The 24,438-nt window shown below is 33.0% G+C and overlaps 2 protein-coding genes across 2 annotated transcripts; one reads left to right on the plus strand and one right to left on the minus strand.

The window, feature by feature from the left end:
* On the plus strand, nt 2,063-4,150 carry LOC18604560 (AAA-ATPase ASD, mitochondrial). The gene has a single exon (XM_018116732.1). It carries the CDS (start codon nt 2,376-2,378, stop codon nt 3,897-3,899), a length of 1,524 nt encoding a protein of 507 aa, XP_017972221.1. The 5' UTR covers nt 2,063-2,375; the 3' UTR covers nt 3,900-4,150.
* Nucleotides 4,486-13,279, minus strand: LOC18604561 (DDT domain-containing protein DDR4). Its single transcript, XM_007037100.2, has 12 exons — nt 12,372-13,279; nt 12,169-12,279; nt 9,915-10,001; nt 9,769-9,806; nt 9,612-9,693; nt 8,744-8,850; nt 8,430-8,586; nt 6,654-6,746; nt 6,429-6,552; nt 6,153-6,195; nt 5,832-6,014; nt 4,486-5,753 (listed from the first exon to the last, which is right to left on the minus strand). The coding sequence occupies exons 1-12, from the start codon at nt 12,798-12,800 to the stop codon at nt 5,012-5,014; spliced, it is 2,196 nt and encodes a 731-aa protein (XP_007037162.2). The 5' UTR covers nt 12,801-13,279; the 3' UTR covers nt 4,486-5,011.

Genomic DNA, 24,438 nt, shown 5'->3' on the forward strand with positions numbered 1-24,438 from the left:
GTCCATAATAATCTAAAAGTACTCGAGTTCCAAAACTTAAAATCTTTGACTCGGGGTGCAAAATGACAATTTTGCCCCTGTTGTGAAAATTATTGTCACTTCGAGTTTTCTTCATGTTTTCATCATTATACATCATTCATTCAGTCCTTATGCCCACTTAGACCTTAAAAATATTTGAAAACCTTCTTTTGGGAGCTTATTAGAGGAAATGATGAAATTACCCTTAGTCCGTGTTATCGCGTCTACTTCTAATTATGAGTGTATAGAGGTCGAGGTATCACAACCTTCAATGTTGAAAGTAGGAAGTGCATATTCTTCTACCATCTTAGAAACTTTCACGATCGAACTGGTCCAATTTTACAAAATCATAAGTCAATTCCTTAGTGTTCCACTTACAGCAGTCATTGTTAAATCAAAATAAAACCTTAAAATTGTTGGAATAAAGAACTAGAAAATAATGAAATGGCTTTAAAGTGTTTGATTAAACATTCTTTCAATTTCATGCAATTGTTCAATAACAAATCGATCATCAACCATTTGATAATTATTAAAACGACTAATAAGAAATTTCTTATTGGTTGCAATTTCTGTCATATACTTGGCCTCCAATTTGTCCCACAATATTTTTACAATAACTTCATTCTGGTATGAGTCAAATAAGATATCAAATAGATCATTCAAAATGTGACCCTTGCACATATAATTTACATTATCCCATTTCTGCATTACTTTGCTTACAGTAACAAAATCATTTTCATTCTTTATTAGTCTAGGAATAGTCAAAGCGTAGACAACCTTCAATGTTGAAAGTTGGAAATGCATATTCTTCTACCATCTTAGAAAGTTGTCACCATCGAACTGGTCTACTTTCACAAAATCATAAGTCAATTCCTTAGTGTTCCACTTACAACAGTCATTGTTAAATTGAAATAAAACCATAAAATCGTTGGAGCAAAGAATTGGAAAATAATGAAATGGCTTGAAAGTGTTTGATTAAGCATTCTTTCAATTTCATGCAATTGTTCAATAATAGATCGACCATCAACCATTTGACAATTATTAAAACAACTGATAAGAAATTTCTTATTGGTTGTAATTTCTGTCATATACCTTACCTCTAATTTGTCCCATAATATTTTTGCAGTAACTTCATTCTGGTCAATGTAAAATAAGTTATCAAACAGATGGTTCAAAATGTGACCCTTGCACATATAATCTGCATTAGCCTATTTTTGCATTACTTTGCGTGTAGTAACAAAATCATTTTTGTTCTTTATTGGTCTAAGAGTAGTTAAACCGTAAACAACCTTCAATGTTGAAAGCAAGAAATGCATATTCTTCTACCATCTTAAAAAGTTGTCACCATCAAACTAGCTAGTACAATTTCACAAAATCATAAGTCAATTCCTTAGTGTTCCACTTATAGCAATCATTGTTAAATCGAAATAAAACCTTAAAATTGTTGGAACCAAGAACTGGAAAATAATGAAATAACTTTAAAGTGTGTATAATGCCATTATCTTTAAAGTTTTATTCGCCTCCACTATTAGTGGGCAAAAGAGTTGTAAACGATAAATTCCAAGCATATAATGAAACCCAATGATTGTTTGCCTTTTGAACTAATGAAACCAATTCACTGAGCATCCACCGGTGCATGACAAGATTACTAAACTTTTATAAAATTTATGCAATAAAATAGTATCAAAGAAATCTAGAGAATATTAAGAAAAGAATGAGAGATTGTTTTCTCTTTAGAACTAGAGGAGAGTCTATTTATAGATATAAATGTCCATTCCAAACAAACACAATTGTCTGTTTTTAACATACATAATTATTGATTTTCCATTAGACAACTTTTTGAACAAAAACAATTATTTGAACAAATTTAATTGTTTGAGCAAACAACTTTTGAACAATCCTAATTGTTCAAAAACTTTTCCTTCCCATTTTTTCTCAATATATTATTGTTGAAATGTCCAAAAATTTATTTGTTGAAAACCACATACACATCTTTTGTCATTTTATACCAACTCGTGCTCTCTTCTTCCAACTTTTTTAAGTGAAAAAAAAATGAAGTGCACTTAAAGGAAGCTTTCATCTTTTTCACTAACCCAAAAGCCAAAGAAACAGGCAGAAAGAAAAGGATTTGCAAAGGATTTTTTGTTTTTTTTTTGTTCTTAGAAAGAAAAGGACTTGCAAAGGATTTTTTTTTTTTTTTTAACATGAACCTATAGTATAGAAACACCTGCCTTTGCAGTAGCCTAGTGAAAAAACAAAGAACAAAACAAGGAAAGAAAGGAAAGGATTTGTATTAGGCTTTGAAGACAGCCAAAAAGAAGAAGAGAAAGAAAAGGAAAGATCAAAGGAAACTGAGGATGGTGCCCTCAACAATAAGTGAGATGTGGACAACAATGGGCTCAACCATTGCCAGCTTCATGTTCCTGTGGGCTATAGTTCGCCAATATTGCCCTTACGAGGTGCGCCGTTACTTTGAAAAATATACTCATAGAATCATCGGCGTTTTCTACCCTTACATCAAGATTTCAATCCATGAGTTCACTGGAGATCGCCTGAAGCGCAGTGAGGCTTATGTTGCTGTCGAGGCATACCTGAGCGCAAACTCTTCCAAGAGCGCTAAAAGACTCAAAGCCGAGATGGGGAAAGATAGTACCAACTTGGTTCTTAGCATGGATGAGTATGAGAGGGTGACAGACGAATATAGGGGTGCTAAAGTCTGGTGGGTTGCCAGCAAAGTTGTGTCGCCAACGAGGCCCATGTCCTATTATCCGGAACAGGAGAAGAGGTACTATAGGCTTACTTTTCACAAGCGGTACAGGGAGATGATAACTGGGGCTTACTTGGAGCATGTGGTGAAGGAAGGGAAGGAAATCAGGGTGAGAAACAGGCAGAGGAAGCTTTATACTAATAGTCCTGGATATAAGTGGCCAAGCTATAAGCAGACCATGTGGAGTCATATTGTGTTTGAGCATCCGGCAACATTTGAGACAATGGCGTTGGATCCAGACAGGAAGAAGGAGATTATCGAAGATCTTGTTACTTTTAGCCAGAGTAAAGAGTTTTATGCAAGGATTGGGAAGGCCTGGAAAAGAGGGTATCTTCTCTATGGGCCTCCTGGGACTGGGAAATCGACTATGATTGCTGCAATGGCTAATTTGTTGAATTATGATGTTTACGATCTTGAGCTCACCGCAGTGAAGGATAACACGGAGCTGAGAAAGCTGTTAATTGAGACAACCAGTAAGTCCATTATAGTAATTGAAGATATAGACTGCTCGCTTGACCTCACAGGTCAGAGGAAGAAGAAAGCAGAGAAACCTTTGCACGTCGATGAGAAAGAAAAGATGGATAAGGAGAAGAAAGAATCAAAGGAAGAAGGCAGCAGCAAAGTTACTCTTTCGGGGCTATTGAATTTCATAGATGGACTCTGGTCTGCCTGTGGGGGAGAGAGGTTGATCGTGTTTACCACCAATTACGTGGAGAAACTCGATCCGGCTTTGATAAGAAGGGGCAGGATGGACAAACATATTGAGCTTTCCTACTGTAGTTTTGAGGGGTTCAAAGTGCTCGCAAAAAATTACCTGAATCTGGAAACCCATCCAATGTTTGACACAATTCATGGGTTGATGAAGGAGACCAACATCACACCTGCCGATGTTGCAGAGAACCTAATGCCTAAGTCTCCGGTAGACAATGCTGAGAAATGTCTTTCAAGCTTGATTCAAGCTCTTGAGGAGGCCAAGGAAGAAGCTGCCAATAGGAATGCGGAAAAAGAAGCAGCAGCCAGAAAGATAGCAGAGCAGGAAGAAGCGACATCCAAGCAAACTGAGGATCCCATTCCTGCGAGGGAAGATGTTGGTCGATCCCAAGAGAACAACTAGACAAATAAGCCTTCGTGAATTGATGTAAGCAGGTTCCCAATTGATTCCTGAACAAAAATTTATTAATGCCCCGATTCATGCAGTGGCTGTTAGAAGCGATTCTATTTAGCTGTTAAAAGCAGTGAGCTACCAGATTAGACAAAGTATAGACACGGGCAAGTTTCATTTAGACAACTTGAGCATAAGATGAATGTTCATTTAGTGCGGAAAAACAAAAGATAATAATTCCAGAGCAGTGAGTATAACAACGACGTTATGGTAGCATTTACATACATACATACATATATATATATATATAGAGAGAGAGAGAGAGAGTGGAAAGACTGCTGAACGGGAAAACTGAAATTTGCTGTTCTTCACTCTTGAGGGAAACATTCACTTCTTTTCCATATTTACACTTAAAAGGAGATAGCCCTTCTAAGAAACACACAGACAACAATAAAGGCAGTTTGAATGAAATTAAGGTGAACAATGCTTTGCTGCACACAACCCTCGAGTGTTTTGATCTTACACTAGCGCTACAAACTACAGTGCAGATATTAACATACCAAGCAAAAAAGGGGCAAAAAAATTCCTAGTGTGCAGATGAGCGTAAGAGCATAGGAATATTACAGAGTGATTTGAACAAAGGAAACGCTAAACACCTTTTATGGGAGGATGGTTCCATTACAATTACAGAGAAAACCAAATCATTCTATCGGAGGGGCCCAACCAACCCAGAAGCCCGAGGGTAATAAAATATTAAAAAACTACAGGGCTTGACATCTAAAGCCAATTTTCTCAGTTACAATATTAGTTAAAAGGTTATTGTACATTAATTTGGATAAGCTAAAAGAGCTCCGAACGAATCCCCAAATTCCCATCGACCCGCCGCAGGTTTCTTTCAATGTAGACATGCTAAAAAATGACTACCTAATCTACATAACTCTCATCATGTTGCTTCCCTGCTGCAAACCCTGAATGAATTGCATCAAGGTGGAATAAAGCCCCGGAGGAACGCTGACCATAACTTCCTCTATAGGCTTACTGCAAAATTTATAAATTTTACTATCATACACTTAGCTTCCGCAGGAGAAAATTACAACCCTTGCTCTCCAGCAGAGACGGAAGCTCTAGAAATCATTTCTGCCATCATCTTTCATTATTGTGTTTGGACCATCATCAAAACCAGAACCAGGAGCAAGCTCATTTAGGTCAAGGAAGCGTCTTTTTCGTACACCATCTGCTTCATCTTGCCCAAGGCCATTTGATTGCTCTGGTGGCTGGCTTTGCTCTTTCTCTACTGTCTCAGAGTTACCTGCCACAGGCGGATCAACTTTCATTTCCTGGTCATCATCAGTGCCATTGGAATCTTGACTTCCTGCTGAATACTCCTCATTCTCACTTGCATCTGAGTGTTCATCTGATGGATTGGACTTTTCTGGTTTTGACTCTGTTTCAGATTCTGACAGCTCATACTGTCTATAATTAATACGATTTCTGGTGGCTCTTTTACTACGTCTTAGACCTGACTGAAGCTCATCAACTGACCTTAATTTTGTTTCCCTCCGAGTGCGGCCAGGCAATTTCTTGAATTTTGGGGCCTCATCACTGTCCTCACTGATACTTAACGAATCCTCTTCTTCTTCTTCTTCCTCCTCATCTTCAGCATTTTCCTCTTCCCATTGGTATTCCTCATCTCCTTCAGAGCTGCTGGATTGCCTTCTCCTCTGTTTTCGTTTTCTCAAGTATTCCTCATCATATATAGCTTCCCCAACTATATCATCATCACTGTCAAAGTCAGCCTCGTTATCTGAGACAGCTTCAACGAATTCCTTTGCTGAATATCGTTGAGGTCTCTGCCTCCGCCGATTGCTACAAGTGATCATATAAAAGTTAGGGCAAAGTTTTACAGCAAGAACAGGAACCCCTACAGCAATGAAATTATCATACCTACGATCCAAATCCCCAGATTTATTATCATCAAAATCATCATATTCAGGTGATTTGGGGGACAGTAGATTGTAATTGTCCTGTTCAGCGGCATACGAGGGACCACTCAATTTACCATTTGCAGAAGGCTCAGGTTTGGCAACATCTCTTCTATTGAGAGGATCTGGGGATGGTGGTTTCCGCCTGAAACAGGTCAAATGTAAGAAACTATTTTAAGGGCAGAAAATATAGGGTACAGATGATTGCAATTAAATATACAAATAATCATAAACCCCCAAAATCAATGGGCTCCGGAACATGTCTAGGTTATAGATTACATACTTGGTGATCTTAATAGCCTCATTTATTGACCGATCATAATCATCTGCAAAATCATATGAAACTATATCAGCTCCTTTAAAAGCATTTACCCAGAATCTGAGCGTTACTGATCCCATCATAAGTCAGTTTAAATTTACGTCATATCTTAGAGTTGATATTTGTTCTGCTAGTATTTATTGCTAGGAGCCAAACATCACCGGAAAACTTGGATCTCTTGTACTTAACACAGCAAATATCCAGGGAAAAGATAGCATGTTGGACTTTGAAGTTCCTTACCAAACGTGTAAGTGACAGGTTTTCTGTCCCGAAGGGAGCGTCCTGGAGCAAGCCCGTCAACAGCCAAGAAGTTATCAAGAAGAAGAGCTTGTCTATGTTGTTTTTTCAGCAACCTCTCCTTTCTCTAAGGACAAGAAAGAATGAGATTAAGAAACAATTTTTACTTCAAGTGAAGGGTGACAATTCTGAGGTGCTGCTTAATGACAGCAAGCAACTCTTAGGTACCTTGTGTTCCTTTTCAATCTCAGGAAGCATGTCATTCTTTAACTTCTTCCCTACCGAAGCCTCTGTTCTATTTTTACTGGCAAAAAGTTTCTCCTGCAGCAGCAGATGGGCATGATAATATGAATAATAGGATAAATAAAAGCTGAAAAATGTCTGCATTTCTGGCAAATAACAACCCATTTTTAAGACCTATACACAAAAATCAGTCTCTTCATCACCAGGTGGATGGAACATCTTCCTCGTCCAAGTTCCATATGACACAAAATTTTACATGTCTTGTTATTTACATCAGAATGACCATACCATAACAGATGATTAATTCCTATACGTCACTAAGTTTGCAAAAGACAACAATTTAAGGGATGTGCAATGCAAGCTATCTCAATCAGAATCATTTGTCATTATCCCCCCTTTAAAAAAAAAAAAAAGAGCAAGGTAAAACACTGGGACCCTAGGCATGCTGACATGCATGGATCAAAGCTGGATGTTGGGACCTTTCATGTAGATACCCTAACAATAATCCTCACCTAATACATACACAAAGAACAACATTTTCTGTGACTTTTACACATAATAGGAAGGATAGGTATGTAACTCATCAACTTAAATTTGTTGTAGATCAGAATACTGTTTCTTTATGTTTGTTATTGCCTTCAGATAAAGCAACAAGAGATGATGGGAGAACAAGGAGCCACAGCAACATGCCTGAAAACAGCATCCAGTAAAATCATCTGTGGCCTGTTTCCTACCTTATATCCAACTTTGGCAGTAAGAAGAATCACAGACATATTCTTCTGAAGCCCATGCAATAAACAGGACAGTTAGTGCCCTGCTCCATATTGTTGATTCCATACTTTAAACCATCATCCATCTCAAGCGGCTATTTCTTAGCCCTAGTGAACTTCAGACCAATTCAAGGCCAGTTGTTTAGGATTCAATAACATAGCTCTTCATTTTCAAAATCTTTTCTCACAGTCAGCAGGAATTCCCCTACCATTTCTTCCACATATTGCCATTGCAATTTTACTCAAAAAACTAGCATACAGAGACCCTGCTCATAGAAGTTGCCGCTGTATTGAATAGTTTGGCCTTCACTAGATGATAGGATTAACATAATATCATAGCGGAGGGTGATGCATTGAGTACTCCTGCCCTAAATGAACAACATTATGATTTGTCCTACAAGATACAGCCTGTCTACTCTGAAAGTCGAGTTAGCTACAAAGACACCTACTAGTTCCAGATTCTGCTCTTTGAGCCACGTTAAAGGAAAGGGCAACAATACGGTCCAATGTCCATGCTTCAGCTAAGTTTGCCTCCAGGATAAACATTATAATACATAAATTCGTTTGACCTTTTTTCTATTAAAAATCCTGTCCGAATTTCCAATATCCTGTAACTCTTAAGGAGCATCAGATGTATAAACCATGCAAGTTCAACATAAGACTGCTCAAAAGGCAAGTTATCCAATTTTCATCATTGTGTATGTATGTATGTATGTACCAAAGCTCCTATTTAAGAGCAACGGACAGACTTTTAGATCCCACTTTGAAGCATCATAGACATTTAAATCTCTATTGCTATAAACTTGTCTTAATATATAAATTTATATTTATTGTTTTAGATTTCTGTGTTTATATATAATTATGTGTAAATATTTCAAATGTTGGGAAAGGATTTACTAGAAATTGTTTAAAACTAAATCTAGATGAGAACTAAAGGTGAAGATATCCACAGACAAAACATTCACAAGGACGGACCATTATAGCAACTTACAGAAGCATCTTGAAATTCTTCCAAATTCGTTGCAACTGTCTCCCACAGATATGTTGTGCTATTAGGCACATGCGAACCTTTCATCTTGGCTTTCTTAAACTCAACTTTCCTTATTTCCCGGTATAAGCGATGACCAACAGCGGGATCATCTTCATACCTGTGCAAACAACAAACAAATAGCTTACACAGTTACACAACAATGCCCAGCAGAGAAATCTTCACAGCTATAAATTCTCTACCAAGTGCAGCACTCAAATAAAGCAAGCAACAAGGGGAAAAAATAGGAAGCATTTTGATAAGCCCAGAAACATTACCAGTAACTAATTCCCTGAGAATCACCTCCAACACGTTCTTTACGAAAGGCTGAAAGTTGAACACCATGTTTAAGTGAGTTGTCAATGTAGTTCCGGATGTCTTCTTGCTGCAAAAGATCACATGGATTCAACTGCCTCATTAATCAAAACAATATATTACACACACGCACGCACACAGAGGATAACAGATGTTATAGATTATACACACACACACACACACAGAGGATAACAGATGTTGCATCTCTTAGCAATCTCCAAAGGTGTCACATTAGATTGAAAATATGATTTATGATCACATAGAATTGGAAAAAATAAGACAATAAACAAAAACTCCAAGTAATCAACCATGCAGTAGAGGAAAAGCTACATTAGTTGTCTATAATGAGCATATTACAATAACACACAAGATTAAAGCAGACATTTAGATCTAAAAATAATTGCCGTGAGGAGCTATTTACTTGCTTAGGTTGATAGCAAAAACTTTTGATATAAGGTGGTGTTAAAAGAGAAAGCCTTCATATACATGATGACGACTGCTACAATGTACAGCAAAAACTGTATAGACCAGTATGTTAGTGCATCAATGTTTAATAAAATGCAACTGTAACACAGGTCCCAAGTAAGGTCAACTGGTGTCCAACCATCAAAGTATCCAATCCCAAGAGACAGGGATTCCTCCATTCAGGACTTACTTGAAATGATTAGAAACTTAAATTTTAGTGCCGCCAGCGTTACACGAATAGACTTGATGCTGCCCTCAAAATTACAACATCATATTAAAGGGAAATCAAAGTCAAGATCAAGATAAGAGAAACATCAAGCATTTACAATGAAAAGGTAAAAGAAAATTTATTGCTGATGATCAAACCTCAACACGAATGTCACATAGTGCTTTCAAGATCACAACACGAACTCCAGGATCAAGTGACTTGTATACTTCAACCTCCACCCTAAAACATTAACATTCATTAGAAACACTAAAAGCATTATATGTTATGGTATTCCAAAGATGCATGGCAACTCACCCGTGTGAAGCAACAATGGGAAGATCCCCATCTGCAACCTGCAGACATGTAAAGTTTATAAGAATATTGTCTAAATATGAATGTAAGATACGTATGCTGTAATTTTATTAAACATTGGATATATAGGACTATAATGGTCAAGTTACCCAATGCCACCAGTCTCTTAGTTTTCTGCAAAGAACAGTAACCCAGGTATCACGTGTAAGGGCCATCCGAGTAATTGGAGGGATTGCCTGCAATGGATAAAATTATATCAATAAGCCATTACAGCTGCAGAAGCAATTGACAAAACTTGATTTCAAGCAGCCTGAGAAGAATACTATCAAGAGAAGGAAACAAATTCTGTAACCACATATATGCCATTGGCCAACAAACTTAACAATATTCAGAATCTAAAAGCAACTTAATAATAAGGTAGTTTTCTCTGCAACTAATTCATTTAAACTGTCTGTTAAAAAGTAAATGAACCATTGACACATACCTAAAAAAATACAAGAAGATACAATATGAGATTCCAGTTTTAAAAGCTTCAGTTTTTCTAAGTGGATTGAAGATTGTAGTGTTCCATGAGGATTTCAAATAATTCAATAATTTTGTTTTAGGTGACTTCTCCATAAGAGAAGATAAAACACCTCATACAAGCAATGAAAAAGTTTATTTCGCAGGGTAGAAAGTTGAAAAACTCAAACCTCAAATGAAAAATAAATCTCTAGATAATCATTGTAAATGTCATTGCTGAATAGGATAAAGAAGAAGTATACTATAATGGACCAAATGCGAATAACAAAGTTATTTGGCTTCATATCCTTCTCTTTTGGTCCCAAATATGTTCAGAACACTTCAAGCAAGCCATTGGAATTAACAAAATTCAACAAAAATCAATCTCACCCACCTTTCATTAAATACGTTCTATTTCATGATGATCAACACCGCCAACAAGTACATGGACAATTAGCATTTTTATCATCCGAAAAATTCTTTTCTCCAATCACATCCAACAAGTACATTTACAATTAGCATTGTAAATGTCATTGCTGAATAGGATAAAGAAGTATACTGTAACGGAAAAAATGCGAATAACAGAGTTATTTGGCTTTATATCCTTCTTTCTTGGTCCCAAATAGGTTCAGAAAACTTCAAGCAAGCCATTGGAATTAACTAAAATCAATCTCACCCACCTTTCATTAAGTACATCCTACTTCATGATGACAAATACTTCTTAGCCAACAAGTACATGGACAATTAGCATTTTTATCATCCTAAAATTCCTTTCCCCAACCACACACAAGTGTAACCAGCCATAATTTCTTAGTTTCATTGTCATTCAGAGAGCAAAGAATCTCCTTTTAATGCTTAAACTGCACAAACTGCATACAAATTTCTAACGCACATTTTGCCACAAAAACTGTCTTATACACAGAAGGAAGACAAAAGGACTACAAGGCAACCAAGCCCAGGCAGCTAGGAACCACATATCAGATATACATTAGAACCAAGCTATTGACCTACATGTGATGAGGTTGTAATAATTTATACAACCTACTGCAACTCATATACAATTTCCATCCAACTACAAAGATGAATATGGTTTAGGATTTAGAATTATCTTATTGGCAGTTTTTGTTCAGTTACCAATAATATTGCTTACATAACAACTACTTATGGTCACTTAAGGTTTTAACTTTTCATACATATCGCCATCCCCAAACCCAAGCACAACTCTTCATTGTTGCATCAAACCTATGTTTGGGTTAGAATATAAGATTCATCGAAGCTTGATGAAAAATCAAGTTTCTCAGGTTAGATATACAGTCACCTGAATTATAAATATTTCAAAGGAGAGAACCTATTCATTTAACTATTTTTTGCATGCTCTTTCTGACTGCATTCAGACAAAATTAAGAAAACAGAGCCCAAGAACATGAAAATCACCCTCAAGACCATGTCCAAGAAGAAAGTGACTTATGTGTTACAAAACGATTTCCTGGGAATCATCAATAGCTACAGCTAACAAAGGGCCCAATCATAGGACTTGAATATAAAAGTAAAACAGCTGCTGTAACTGCATCCCATGAAAAGACTTGTATGCCAATAGCTTCATAAGGGCAATAACTTCTTAACTGAGAAAGCCATACTTCAAGAGATTGATTCTGTAGCCATCCAATTGTTGCTCTACCATGTTCAAAGTACTAAGTAAAAAATCTACACTCCTACATAGCATCTAAACTAATGAACTTATTGCTACGAGAAAATTCAGATTCAAATAGAACACATTTCCTCAATAAGGACTAAGGTAACGCCAACAATCGGGAAAAAAACCACATACAGAAAAAAGGGCAAGTTTGAAGCACCCAAAATAAAATAAAACTTTTTAAGAGTTGAAGAGAAAAAAGAGCCAACCTTTAACAAAGGTATATGAATATCTCCCAAAGTATCATTAGGCGTAATCAACGCTGTCTCAAACTCCTCCGCCGAGAACTCCGCATTTATATTCAAAAGCGGCCTGAAGACCTATTACACTCAAAAACCATTAGTTCCCAACAAAAGGCAAAGCTTCATAAATAAACAAATAAAAACTAAACAACACAAGGAATTGAACTTACATGCAAGAAATTAAGTACTGAAGCTAACTCCCACATAGACCGAATGCTCCACCTAGGCAACTGTGACGGCTCCGGCGGCCCAACTAACGGAGTAACGATCTTGCTACTACCGCTGCATTGCTGCTGCGGCGACGAAGAACCATCATTCTCGTCCTTGTGTTGGTGTTGCTGCTCTTTCTTTGCCGGCTTCTGTCGCCGCTCGATCGCGGCTTGCTGTTGCTGCGCGTAGAGCCGCTGGGCGGCTCGGATTGTACAAGCCCGCGACGGGCGATTGCTTCTTGTTAACGGTGGCGTCGGCGTTGGCGTTGTTGCGTTAGCGGCGGTGGTTTCTGGGGTTTGGGTTGTCTGGGTGTCGTTTTGGGCGGGAAGGGTGTCGTTTTGGGGTGGGTCGGGAGGGATCGGAAGGGAAGGGGAGGAATCGAGGGACATGGTGGAATAGGGAGAGATCGGGGTGAGGGTTTTAGGGGAGTTATGGTGGGACTAAGTGTAGGGGATTTGCATTCTGGAGAGGGAGGGAGAGAGAGAGAGAGAAAGAGGAATTTTTTTGAATCAAAATCAAAGTTAAAAAGATTTTCAAGAAAATAGAATAAAATAAAAAAGAGGGAAAAAAATTTAGGATGCTTTTATTGATGGTGGTTTGTTTGGGTTAAGAGGAGTGAAGAAGAAAGGAGAACCAAAGGTCCAAATCATCCTTCTTCATTCACATACAGCACTACTTATTTTTCACAATATTAATAATATATTCTTTTAGCTTTTTTACGTGAAAAATAAAAAGGAAATTTGGGGAGCTTTCAGTTTGGTAAGACGGAAATGAGGAAGCAAAGAGAGGAGGGGGGAATTGAGGAAGAGAAGTGTAGGGAGGAGGACAACACCTGGGAATTTGGTAGAGTTGGGGTTTACTATTTTTACTTTTATTTTGACCTTTGGGTAATTTTGTTTTTTAATTTCTGTGGGTATTTCCTTTTTTTTATTTATTTTTTGGGAACTGGGAAGTTTCTCTCCCTGTATTTGCTTGATTTTCTTGGCTTTCTATTGGCTTTCTATTGGTTTTCCCCCTTTGGACGTTGGAACCCTAGGTTTTGGCTTTCAATGATTTCTTCTATTTGATGAATTTCGATAAATTTGCAAATCATATGAGGTTTTATGAGTTGGGAGTAATATTTTAGAAATTTCTCTTGTTTGCTATGGGCCATCTTTTCTTTTCAGTACCATGCAATCTAAATTGAGAAGGATTGTACTTTCCCTCGTATCTATTTTTAAACTAATTTCTAGTCTCAAATTTATGGCATATGCATATTACGAACTTGTAGTCTCAAACTGAACGTGTTCTTATCTGATAGAAATGCTATACTAATTAGCATGATTAGAATTTTCTTTTTTTTTTTGGCCGAGGGGGAGGGGGGGGGATGAGTTCACTCTATCATTAATATAACTCAAAGTTAATTAACGTTTTGGTGATGGAAATTGGACACAAATTTTCCTTTTATGTCTTCAAGCACAAGAATAGTGCATATATATATATATATAATAAGAAGGATGGTAATGGGTTTTAAATTCATATTTAGACCCTTATGTTTTTATAATATCTAAAAATATCTTTAAATTATTTTTTAAAATTTAATAAGTCATTATGTTTTTATTGCGTTTAATTAAGTCTTTATATTCTATTTTAAACTAAACAAGTCATTATACTTTTATTTTTAACCAAACAAGCTCTCATGATTAATTATTAACTTAGTCAAAATGTCATTTGTCATTTTATGACATGTAACATTGACATGACATACTAACATATAATTAATTGACGATAATGTGGCACGCTGACAATTCATAATTGATGACGACATGGCATATTAATATGGCATGATAATATGGTTATATGACATTCTTCACTCTCTACGTTAAAGTCATGTTATATATCAAATGATAAGTGGTATTTTGATTAATGATAAATTGTCAACTATTAGTTATAGAGGTTTATTTAATCCAAAATAAAAATTTAAGAACTTGATTGAACGTAATAAAATTTAGGAGTATATTGACATATCATAATTGATTATAATATAACAATACAAAAATAAGAGTTTATTTGAAATTTTTAAAATAGTTCAGGGCTTTTTTAAGCATTATGCCTTTTTTTATTTAAATTTTAAAATGTCTACTTTTTAATGCTAACAAAATACCTAAGAAAATTCTAGATATAATGCTTGAAAAAAATCTCAGAATTATTCAAGAAAATTCAAAGAAATCTCTATTCTTCACTTAATCAAATCTTAATACTTTTATTTTGGGCTAAATAGGCATTTATCACGATTAACTAATTGTCATTAATCAAAATATCACTTGTTATTTTATACATATATAACAATGACGTGGAGGGTTAAAATGTTACACAATCATGTCATTGTGCCACATAGTCATCTATTATGACATGTTAATATACCACATCGGCATCATATGATACAAAATAACAAGTGGTATTTTAACTAACAATCGCTAGTCAATAATTAGTCACAAGAGATTAGTTAGCTTAAAATAAAAGTATGAGAACTTGATTAAATGTGATAAAAGATAAGAACTTATTTAAATTTTCCCAAATAGTTAAGAGACTTGTTTAAATATTATGTCAAAATTCTATGAATACATTCCTTTGAAGCATTATTTGCTTATAACACCTAATAGTTTTAAAAGTTGGGTAAATTGTTTCTTTATGTTGCATAATTATATTGATCCACATAATGACTTACAAGTATATATGGTAATCAAGTTAGTCTTGCACTTGTTCCTTAGAATGGTTGCAATGGTGTTTCACATTAGAGTTAAAATCGACAAATTGATAATATTATTTATTTAAATAATTTTGGAAAAAACATAAACAATTTGTTTATTTTTATTATAATCTTCATAGGAAAAAAAAAAGCTTAGAACTCTTGCCTTTCATCCCATAATGGGGAAGAAAACACATTAGAAGAAGAACTAGATATTTATCATAATATTTTAGATAAAAATTGGCAAGTTTTGAAAGGATTACCAAGAAATCAATGAAAGCTAGATATTATTAGGAAATGAGTTAATGATACATGATCATATAACAGTTCACAAAAATTTGAGAAGGGTAAATGTTCATTCATTTTTCACACATCAAATTCTATTGAATTCTAGAAAAGAAGTTAAAAATTGTCAATATTTAATTTAAATATATTTTTTCAATTCATCTTGATACTTGTTTGAAAAGGTTGAAATGTTAATCCAAAAAAGCTATTAGCCTTTTTTCTATTTAGAAGAAAAAAAAAACTTTTACGAATGTAAAATAGTTTACGGGTTGAAAAAATTATGTTGATCAACGTAAAATGTCTTCCATCTGAGAACAGTATAAGACATTTTTAATTTATCTTACCCTCTCTCTTATATCAATTTTACATATTTATTATTATTTTTCTTAATAAAATACCATCAATTGTTTTTATTCAATTATTTCATTGAAATTATATAACTATAATTATTTTTACTAACATACTATAATCTTTAATATAAATAAATTATAAGCCACAAATGTTTCTTACGATTCGGATTTGAATTTCAATCCTCCTTTATTCAATAAAAAAAGGTAAATTGTAAGCTTTATCTATTTCTGTATCATTCTTATAAAAAAAACCAACAATCGAGGCTTGCCTTACAAACAAAAGATAATAAGAACAATTGTACTTAATCAATAAGAAGTTGTTGTTTTCCAAAAAGGCATAATGTTTACAAAAGTTCTTATATTTTTATTTTAAATTAAAAAAATTCTTATGATTAATAGTTAATTTAGTTAAAATATCACTTGTTATTTTATGTCACGTAATATTAATGTGATATTTTAATATATCATAATTGATGATTATGCGACATGTTGAATGTCATAATTGATGATGATGTGCATGTTAATGTGACATGATGACATGATCATATGATATTTTCACCATTTACATCGACATCACATTATTGTCATGTGGGCATAAAATGATAAATAGTATTTTGATTAATGTAATTAGTCAACCATTAATTATAAAGGCTTATTTGATCTAAAATAAAAAATGTAGAGACTTGATTAAACGTAATAAAAAATTAAAGTTTTATTTGAAAATTTTTAAATAGTTCAAAAATTTTTCACATATTATATCTTCCAATAGTCATGAAGGTGTAAATAAGCACAAGCTTCATTAATGATAAATGTAGTCGCATATGCATATAAATTGGGCTCCTATTCTTGCCTTTTTATAAAGAAAGTGATGGCCCGTAATCTCAAAAGTATAAAAGAAGAAAGGCAAGGTATTTTTTCCTTCTTTTCAAATTTCTTGCATTGAATTTTGTTTTTGGTTTATCTTGCTTTTTTTTCCCCATTGTTTTGTCCTTTCAGTACATATTGCTCTCTCGGTTCGATTGTTCGTTCTTTTTGCCTCTCCTTGCAAGGTTTTTTGTGGGTGTATATTGGATTAGGTGGGTGTGGGTTAGCTTTGGAAGGTCATTGTTCTGCATTTCTATTATTGTCTTTTGGGAATTCTGTTTCGTGTTTGGTAGTAGTGTTTCGATCTAAGGTTATAGTCTAGCGATTAATACTTGAGTTTAGAGTGCATATTTGGTTCTGATTTTCTTGCCCAAACAATAAATTTTGTTTGATTATTCTTAATGTTTACTGAATGTCATTTAGAAAGTTAGGGAACAGATTTGCTTTTATTACACCTTAGGTTTTTACAAAGAATATATTATTACAAACATCCGTTCATTAATGTTTGTAAACAATACTCTATTTATGTTAAATTGAAAAAAGAATGTTTTGTTCCTGGTGTGATTTTTATTGTTTAGATTACAATTATTGTTACATTCTCTTCCTGATTTTTTATACTATTCTTAGTCATTAACAGAATGATGATAATTTGTGTAACATTTGTTCATCATTTTTATGTTTAATTTATTTTATATTAATGTTGATAAAAAAATGCACTGTTAAATTAAACTGAAAAAAAAAATTGTCACTTTTTCTGCGTGATTTTTATTATTTTGATTACAACTATTGTAGTTTATTCTCTTAGTGAGTTTTCCTCTTAAATTGCAGCTTAAATTAAACTGAACGAAAGTGTCATTTTTCTGGTGTGATGCACATATAAAGTTTGTAGGTGTCTTTTATTTTTTATAAATAATGTTAGACATAGATGATGTTTGAGTTTATGTGTTGTATTTTGGTTCACAAACTGTTCTGTTTTGATGGAAACAGCATTAATCAATCAATCAATGTTTTGTTTTGAGGGAAACACCATTTTTAATCATTTGTTGTCATCATTATTGTAGCATTTTGATTGAAATCTTTCATTATTATGCTTGCTTACAAATAATAATCTATTTAAATATAACTGCAGATGGAACCTAATTTTGCAATTGTGATTTTTATTATTTTGTTTATTATTATTGTCCTGTTTTATTATTGATTTTTTGCATTGTTTACATGTAAGAAAGATTTGAATTAAAGGTGTAATTTTCTAACTCACAATTGGCTGTTGCTAAAGAACAAATCTGGTTTTATTATGCCTTAAGTTTTTTGAATTGGTAGACAAAACCAAAGTACAGATTTAGTTTAAAATTTGTTATAACTTGCATGCCCATATAGTAATAAATATTGAGTAAATAACTATATGTTTTTGTGTGTATTGTTTTTTATGTTTTTTTAACTTTGCCTTCTGTTGTACTTGATGATTTGATGAAGATAACTATACTGATAGTAATTAACACTTGCTCTACTATTATACATTTTTCTTGTAGCTCCATACTGTTCTATCGTTTGCCTGTGCTTCTCTATGTTTTTTTGTATGATATGTTGATACATTATTATATGCAATCAACTATGTTTCTTATATATGCCTTCTTATTTTCATGATTATTTTTTTACATTCTAATGTAGCTAACTGTAGGAGTTTGATTGGTTTTTGACCTAATTTGTACAATTTCTTTTTCTATGCTATATTTGTCATCTAATTTTTACAATTTTTATTTGTAATTATTGTATTGTTTTCTTATTGAATTTTGTTTTTGTGTCTAATGTGAAGCATAATTTGGGTGAGTTTATTGATTTACCAAGTAAGTGCAAGTATTTGTCAAGCTTTACTTGATAGGTTACTTAAATTTGTTATTGATAAAAGCATTATATTAAGTGATTGATTATAATTATAAAGCTTTCTAAAGCCCTTGCCTTCCAGTTAATTTTATTATTGTTTGTGCTGTTGTTATTTTGCCCTTAATACATGCTTATTGATACTTATTAAATGCTATATATATATTCTTATGAAATGAAAAATTTTCCTTCATGTATCAGTATCACATTTGATCATTTTATTGCCTTAGAGCAATAATGTTTTGTATTGTTGTTGATAGTTCAATTTCAGCAAAAACAAAATCTTTCTCACTGTTAAAGGAAGGATTGGTCATCAAACAAGATTGGAAAGTTGCAGTATGACATTTTCTTCCTTTAGCAATGAGATGGATATTTTCTTCAGTCGAAATTTGGACCATCGAATGATAGTGCAATCATTAAGTTAATACAAATAGATGAATGTCTTCTCAGTTATTTTGCTACTCTTTGTGCTGTTGTTATTTCATCTTTAATCTATAGTTATTGTTTTTTTTTTAAATTTTGAGATTTTTGTCATAATGTTTTGTAAGGCATTAAGTTTTTAGTATATATACTGTTTTTGTTTTTTTGTAATTTTTAGAATGTATACTGTTTTTATCTTCGTAATTTCTGATAATTTTATGCTACTATATGTACTGACTTTTTTTTAGGAAATATCACTTTTTTGTCATAAAGTTTTGTAAGCCATATGTTTGTTTATTATTTTTAAATAGTATTTGGTTCTGTTATTTTTCACTTTGATCTTTCTTGCTGCTTGATATTTGTCATGAATTCATGCTAGCATTTCTTTTTCGATTGGCTTAGAGCGACAATGTTTTGTTTGTTATTGATGGTTAAATTTTGTTTAGAAAAAAATCCTTTTCATTGTTAAAGGAAGAATTTGGTTGTCGAATAATATTAATGAGCTCAAATACAACCTTATCTTCCTTTAGCTATGAGAAGGATGTTTACTCGTCACAAAATTTGACCATCTTATGACAATGCAAATATTATTAACTCAATACAATTAGGTAAGTGAATAAATTTATAAATGTATTTATAATTGTAAACTATTAAAATTCTTAAAAATCTTTTTGCCATTTTTTTAGTAATTTTTTTGAGTATTTTGTTATTGTTCCTCTTTATCAGTAAAAGTAAGCATTTGTTATAGTTTACTACATTTTCAATTTTAAATTTGTTAGTCAAACAACATGTATGTTCACTGGTTGTTACTAATTATAGAATTTTCTATAATTGTTGCTTGGTGGATATTTGATTGTTACTTTTTTTTGCCGTTATTGAGTTCTTAGGTCAACCATACTGTCTGTTATGGTATTGTTTGATGCTGTATTAAGTATTGTCATGCCTTTATTTTTAATGGTTTTGAAAGAATAATTTTTTTACTAAACTATTGGTTATTACTACGCTGTTTTCTTATGGATTTTGTTTTTTATGTTTCATGTGAAGGAAAACCACGTGAGTGTAACCATTTTTGATTTCTTACTTAATGGTTTATTAATCTACATATTAATTTTAATATTTTTATTTTCCATTATATTAATTTGGATTAATGGCTCCATGATATTTAACTTGCAGATCATCTTGAAGTACTTTTTCTTGTCAGGTTCCAATTCTTTACTGTAAAACTTTTCTTTTATTTTTGTTTTTGACTTATTATACATTTTTTGTTTGTATACTTTTGTCCAGGAAACATCTTGGTCAGATTTTTTTATATTGTTATATGATCGATTTTTATTTTGTTTACATTTAGTTTGAAAAATTGAATTGCAATCAGTTACCATTTCTCGCTTCCCCCCCCTCCCCCTTTAGCTTGGTATTTCTACTGTTGTTCATTATCTTTTCTTCAATATTAATTTTCTATAATTATTGTTATTATATTCTTTATATAATATTAACAAAAATATCTCTTTCATTACTCAATGTTTTCTGTGGCTTTTTATTCGATTATATTACTTTGGTCATATTTACTAGAGCTTATGTATGGTTTATATGATTTTTAACTAGAGGTACCTCAATACATTTGTAATTTGTTTGATAGATATATTTAGAAATCATATTTAATATGATACATTTAGTAATTTCGACGAAACTAATATCTGTTATTTTTGAATGTTCAAATCATGTCTCATCATGAGTTTATAGAGTTAGTAGTTATTCTTGCATTTTAAAAATCATATATATTATGTATAGTTTGATCCTACGCACCAATATAGCTGTTAATGTCTAGACAAATGTTGAGTTATTTGTTTTCTTGTTTGTTTGCTTTAAACAAAAAGAATTGAAGGATTGTGTGTATCTTATGTTTAAACTCTATTATAAAAGAACTTTTATGTTGGTTAGTTGTTTTTTTTTTTTTAATATTGTTATATGATTGATTTTCATTTTTCTTTATTTTTGGTTTGAATAATTGAATTGCAATCAGTTACGTTTTCCTCCTCACCCTCTTTGGCTTGGTGGTTCTACTGTTGTTCATTATGTTTTGTTCGATATAATTTTTTTTTTTATTGTCATTACACTCTTTATATAATGTTAACAAAAGTATCACTTCCATTAATATCATTTTTTAATTATATTGTGTACATATATTTTGCTTAAAATCAAATTAGTATAACATTTGCATGATTTATGTTGTACAAGTTGTGTCACAGTCCATTTAATTGTGTGCAAGGCCAAATTCAAACAGAGATCAAGCATTGTAAAGTATTTTAACCTAATCTACTTACTAATTATTGCATATTTACTTTCTTTCTCTTTATATTAATAGATTTGTTTTCTTAACTTTGTTTATTGATTGGTGGCTATATATTTTGGTTCTTTTATAATTTCCTTTATCTTTTTTTCTTAAGTTATATTTAGTTTTTTTACTCCTTACTTTATTTTGTTATGATGAATCTTTATAATCAATGCAAACAAAATAGATACAATAGAATGACAAAATTAAAAACAAAAAAACACAACAATTTGAAAATATCTGTTAATTCCTATCCTATTAAAAGTAAGAGTACTGTTCGATTATCTAAAAATGATAATTGCTCTGCTCAACAACATGAAATGAATATTCAGCAAAGTGAGAACATACAATCTACTACTCATTTTATACAATATAGTTACATAGCAAATTTTATTAAAATACCTATTGGAGGTCAAGTCATTGCACATTTTATTGTCAACTGTCAAGGTGAATTAGAAACTACTCATGTAGATTATATCAAAACAAGCTTTCCATTTGATTTAATGGATAGAAACAAAAAAAAAAAAAGAAATACAATTTCACATGTTTTCCTCTAGCAAATAGTAGTAATTATTTTGCAAACAATTGTTAAATGGAGTGCTACAATCTGTCTGCAAACCATCAACAGCCAGATTTCAATTTCAGTTCAACTTAATCAACAACTCCTTTGAATGCTCACAATAATGGTAAAATTATTTTCTAGCGAATTACAAATTTATTGTTAGACTATTTTATAAAAATTAATACACAAATCATTTAATCAATTTTTTTTTTTGTAATAAAAACTATAAAGGTGAAATACAAGATGTGGATCATCAATTTCATAATGATATGCCAACAACTCAAATGGCTACACAAACAACCAATATGGAACATTTACGTAAGTGATATTAATATTTAAACAATTGTTATAAACCATTTAAATGTATTAAATCAATGTCATAGCTAACACATGTTTATTTCTATTTGTGATTCATGTAAGAGGAAGCTGTTACACAGCTTTTTGCCTCGATGGACCAATTTATGACTATCTTTTTCGTTTTGCTTATATGTGGTATGAAGAACAATCTAATGTAGCAAAAGGAAGTAAGAATCCAACTTTTTTTCTCTATTGTCAAGGAGGTATAGTCAAAATAACATCCTTTAAAGAAACGTCTCTTTTTTTAGATAATCTACCTAATAACAATACCAATCACATAGCAAGTAAATTTAAAGATAATAGAAGACTTTATAATAGTATGTTCCAATTTACATCGTTAGGTGCTAAAATTGATTATACAATCAATAATGATGTAGGACTTTATGTTGTTAAAATTAATGGGCAAAACTACCATAGAATAGGTTCCTTACTCCCATCAATAGGCAACAAATTAAAATTTGCACAACTCTATGTATATGATATGGAAAATGAAGTCACCAATAGACTAGAAAGCTTTCAATCAGACAACTTAAGTTCAATTAATAGATTTATAATGGAAAATTTAATGAAAATGCTAAATGAAAATAATCAAATTGTAAAAGTTTTTAGATTAGCTAGAGATAAAATTACAAGTACAATGTCACGACACAAACTCGAGGGCCATGACTGGTGCACAAGCCATGCAGGCAAGCCCACTAGACCCAAACAAGCCTCAAAGTTTATATTCAAACATGCATAGGCCAAGGGATTCAATCATGAAATATGTCACGACCCAAATCCCTGGCCATGACCAGCGCGAGGGCTCAATGGACATAGCCTACTAAGCCCAAGCAAGCCTAGCTATATTATCTTGCTCATTATTCCATCAAATTACTAAAGTCACATTTCATAATTTAGAATCCAGTTAATGCTATTCATTGCCAATTTATAATGGCATTACTAACTAATATACATGTGTTGTCTAAACATATGTCTTAATAATTTACATTGGGTCTGTCTATACACAACAAAAGAGTACTCGACTTCTAGCAGAGAGACTCAGACGAATATACAGCTACTGAATGCCGAGACACCTACCAAGGGTCGAATATACAAAGACAGTTCGACCTAGTTACCAGCTGCCTCATGATCTGAAAACATGAAGTTAAAAACGGTGAGTATAAACCCAGTGAGTGAACAAGGAAGGGAACAAGCAACAGTAAGGAAAGATTTAAAAATCATGATGCATTTATTTCAAAACAATGCAATTTAATTTAGTGCTTATCAAAATCCCTCAGGAAAACCCCAATTGATTAAATCACTTAATGTAAAGGGTCCATGCTCAACAAAAGATTTGAAAAATGAAAACTTCAATAACTTTCATGCAATTCAAGTCAAGTAGACGACGGGTCCTTGTTGCAGTGGAAAGGCATTTTCGCTGCAGCGACATTTGACTTAAATTATCAACTGACCGAGGGTTTCTTAGCTGGTCGAGGGTTTCTCATCAAACCCTTCATTTTAAACCTAATTTGTTTATTCCTTAATGTTGGAAGTCCATGCTCAACTATGGTACCAAAGAAGTGGAAAATAACGTAGCAATCGATCAAGATACTAAGCGAAACAGAAAGGTTTTCGCTGCAACGAGATTCAAGCCATAAAACACAAACTTTCTCGCTGCAGCGAGAACCATGTCTGGTGAAACCCTAAAAAATCCTAGAGTTTCTCGCTGTAGTGAGAAACAGGGCACCAGCAAAAATTTCCCATTTCCTTAAGAAAAGGCCACCCTGTTCACATGACAAATGCAACATGAAACACATATAAATTCCCAAGGCTTAACATGTCAAATTTCACATGCATTTCAACCATATACATATTCATGAACTTTCCATGACACACATATTTATATATGTATATATATATATATCTTTCATCATGCACACTCTCCCATCATCATCAGCTCATGTGCACTCCCCACTAGCACATGGTTGGGTCAGCATCGGCTTATGCTCACTCTTATTCGCATATAGTCGGGTCATCATCAGCTTATGCGCACTTCTACTCGCACATAGTCGGGTAATCATCGGTGTATGCGTACTCCTACTCGCACATAGCCAGATCCACACCAACATACGAAAGAAACACCCAATGCATATTATACATAACATCATATTGTGATAACACATAAACCATTTATATAGCACATTTTCACAAGATAAAAACACTTCACCAAAGGCTTGTTCCCAAGGTACATTTTTAAAGAAAAGTTGGATAAAAT

This window comes from Theobroma cacao, chromosome 3 (assembly GCF_000208745.1).
Source record: "Theobroma cacao cultivar B97-61/B2 chromosome 3, Criollo_cocoa_genome_V2, whole genome shotgun sequence".
NCBI classification, from domain to species: Eukaryota; Viridiplantae; Streptophyta; class Magnoliopsida; order Malvales; family Malvaceae; genus Theobroma; species Theobroma cacao.

Coding starts and splice junctions, on each gene's coding strand:
- LOC18604561 (XM_007037100.2), bottom strand. CDS start 12,800: ATGTCCCTCGATTCCTCCCCTTCCCTTCCGATCCCTCCCGACCCACCC. Junction 12,280..12,371: donor CAGTACTTAATTTCTTGCAT/GTAAGTTCAATT, acceptor TGAGTGTAATAG/GTCTTCAGGCCGCTTTTGAA. Junction 10,002..12,168: donor TTCATATACCTTTGTTAAAG/GTTGGCTCTTTT, acceptor TATCCATTGCAG/GCAATCCCTCCAATTACTCG.
- LOC18604560 (XM_018116732.1), top strand. CDS start 2,376: ATGGTGCCCTCAACAATAAGTGAGATGTGGACAACAATGGGCTCAACC.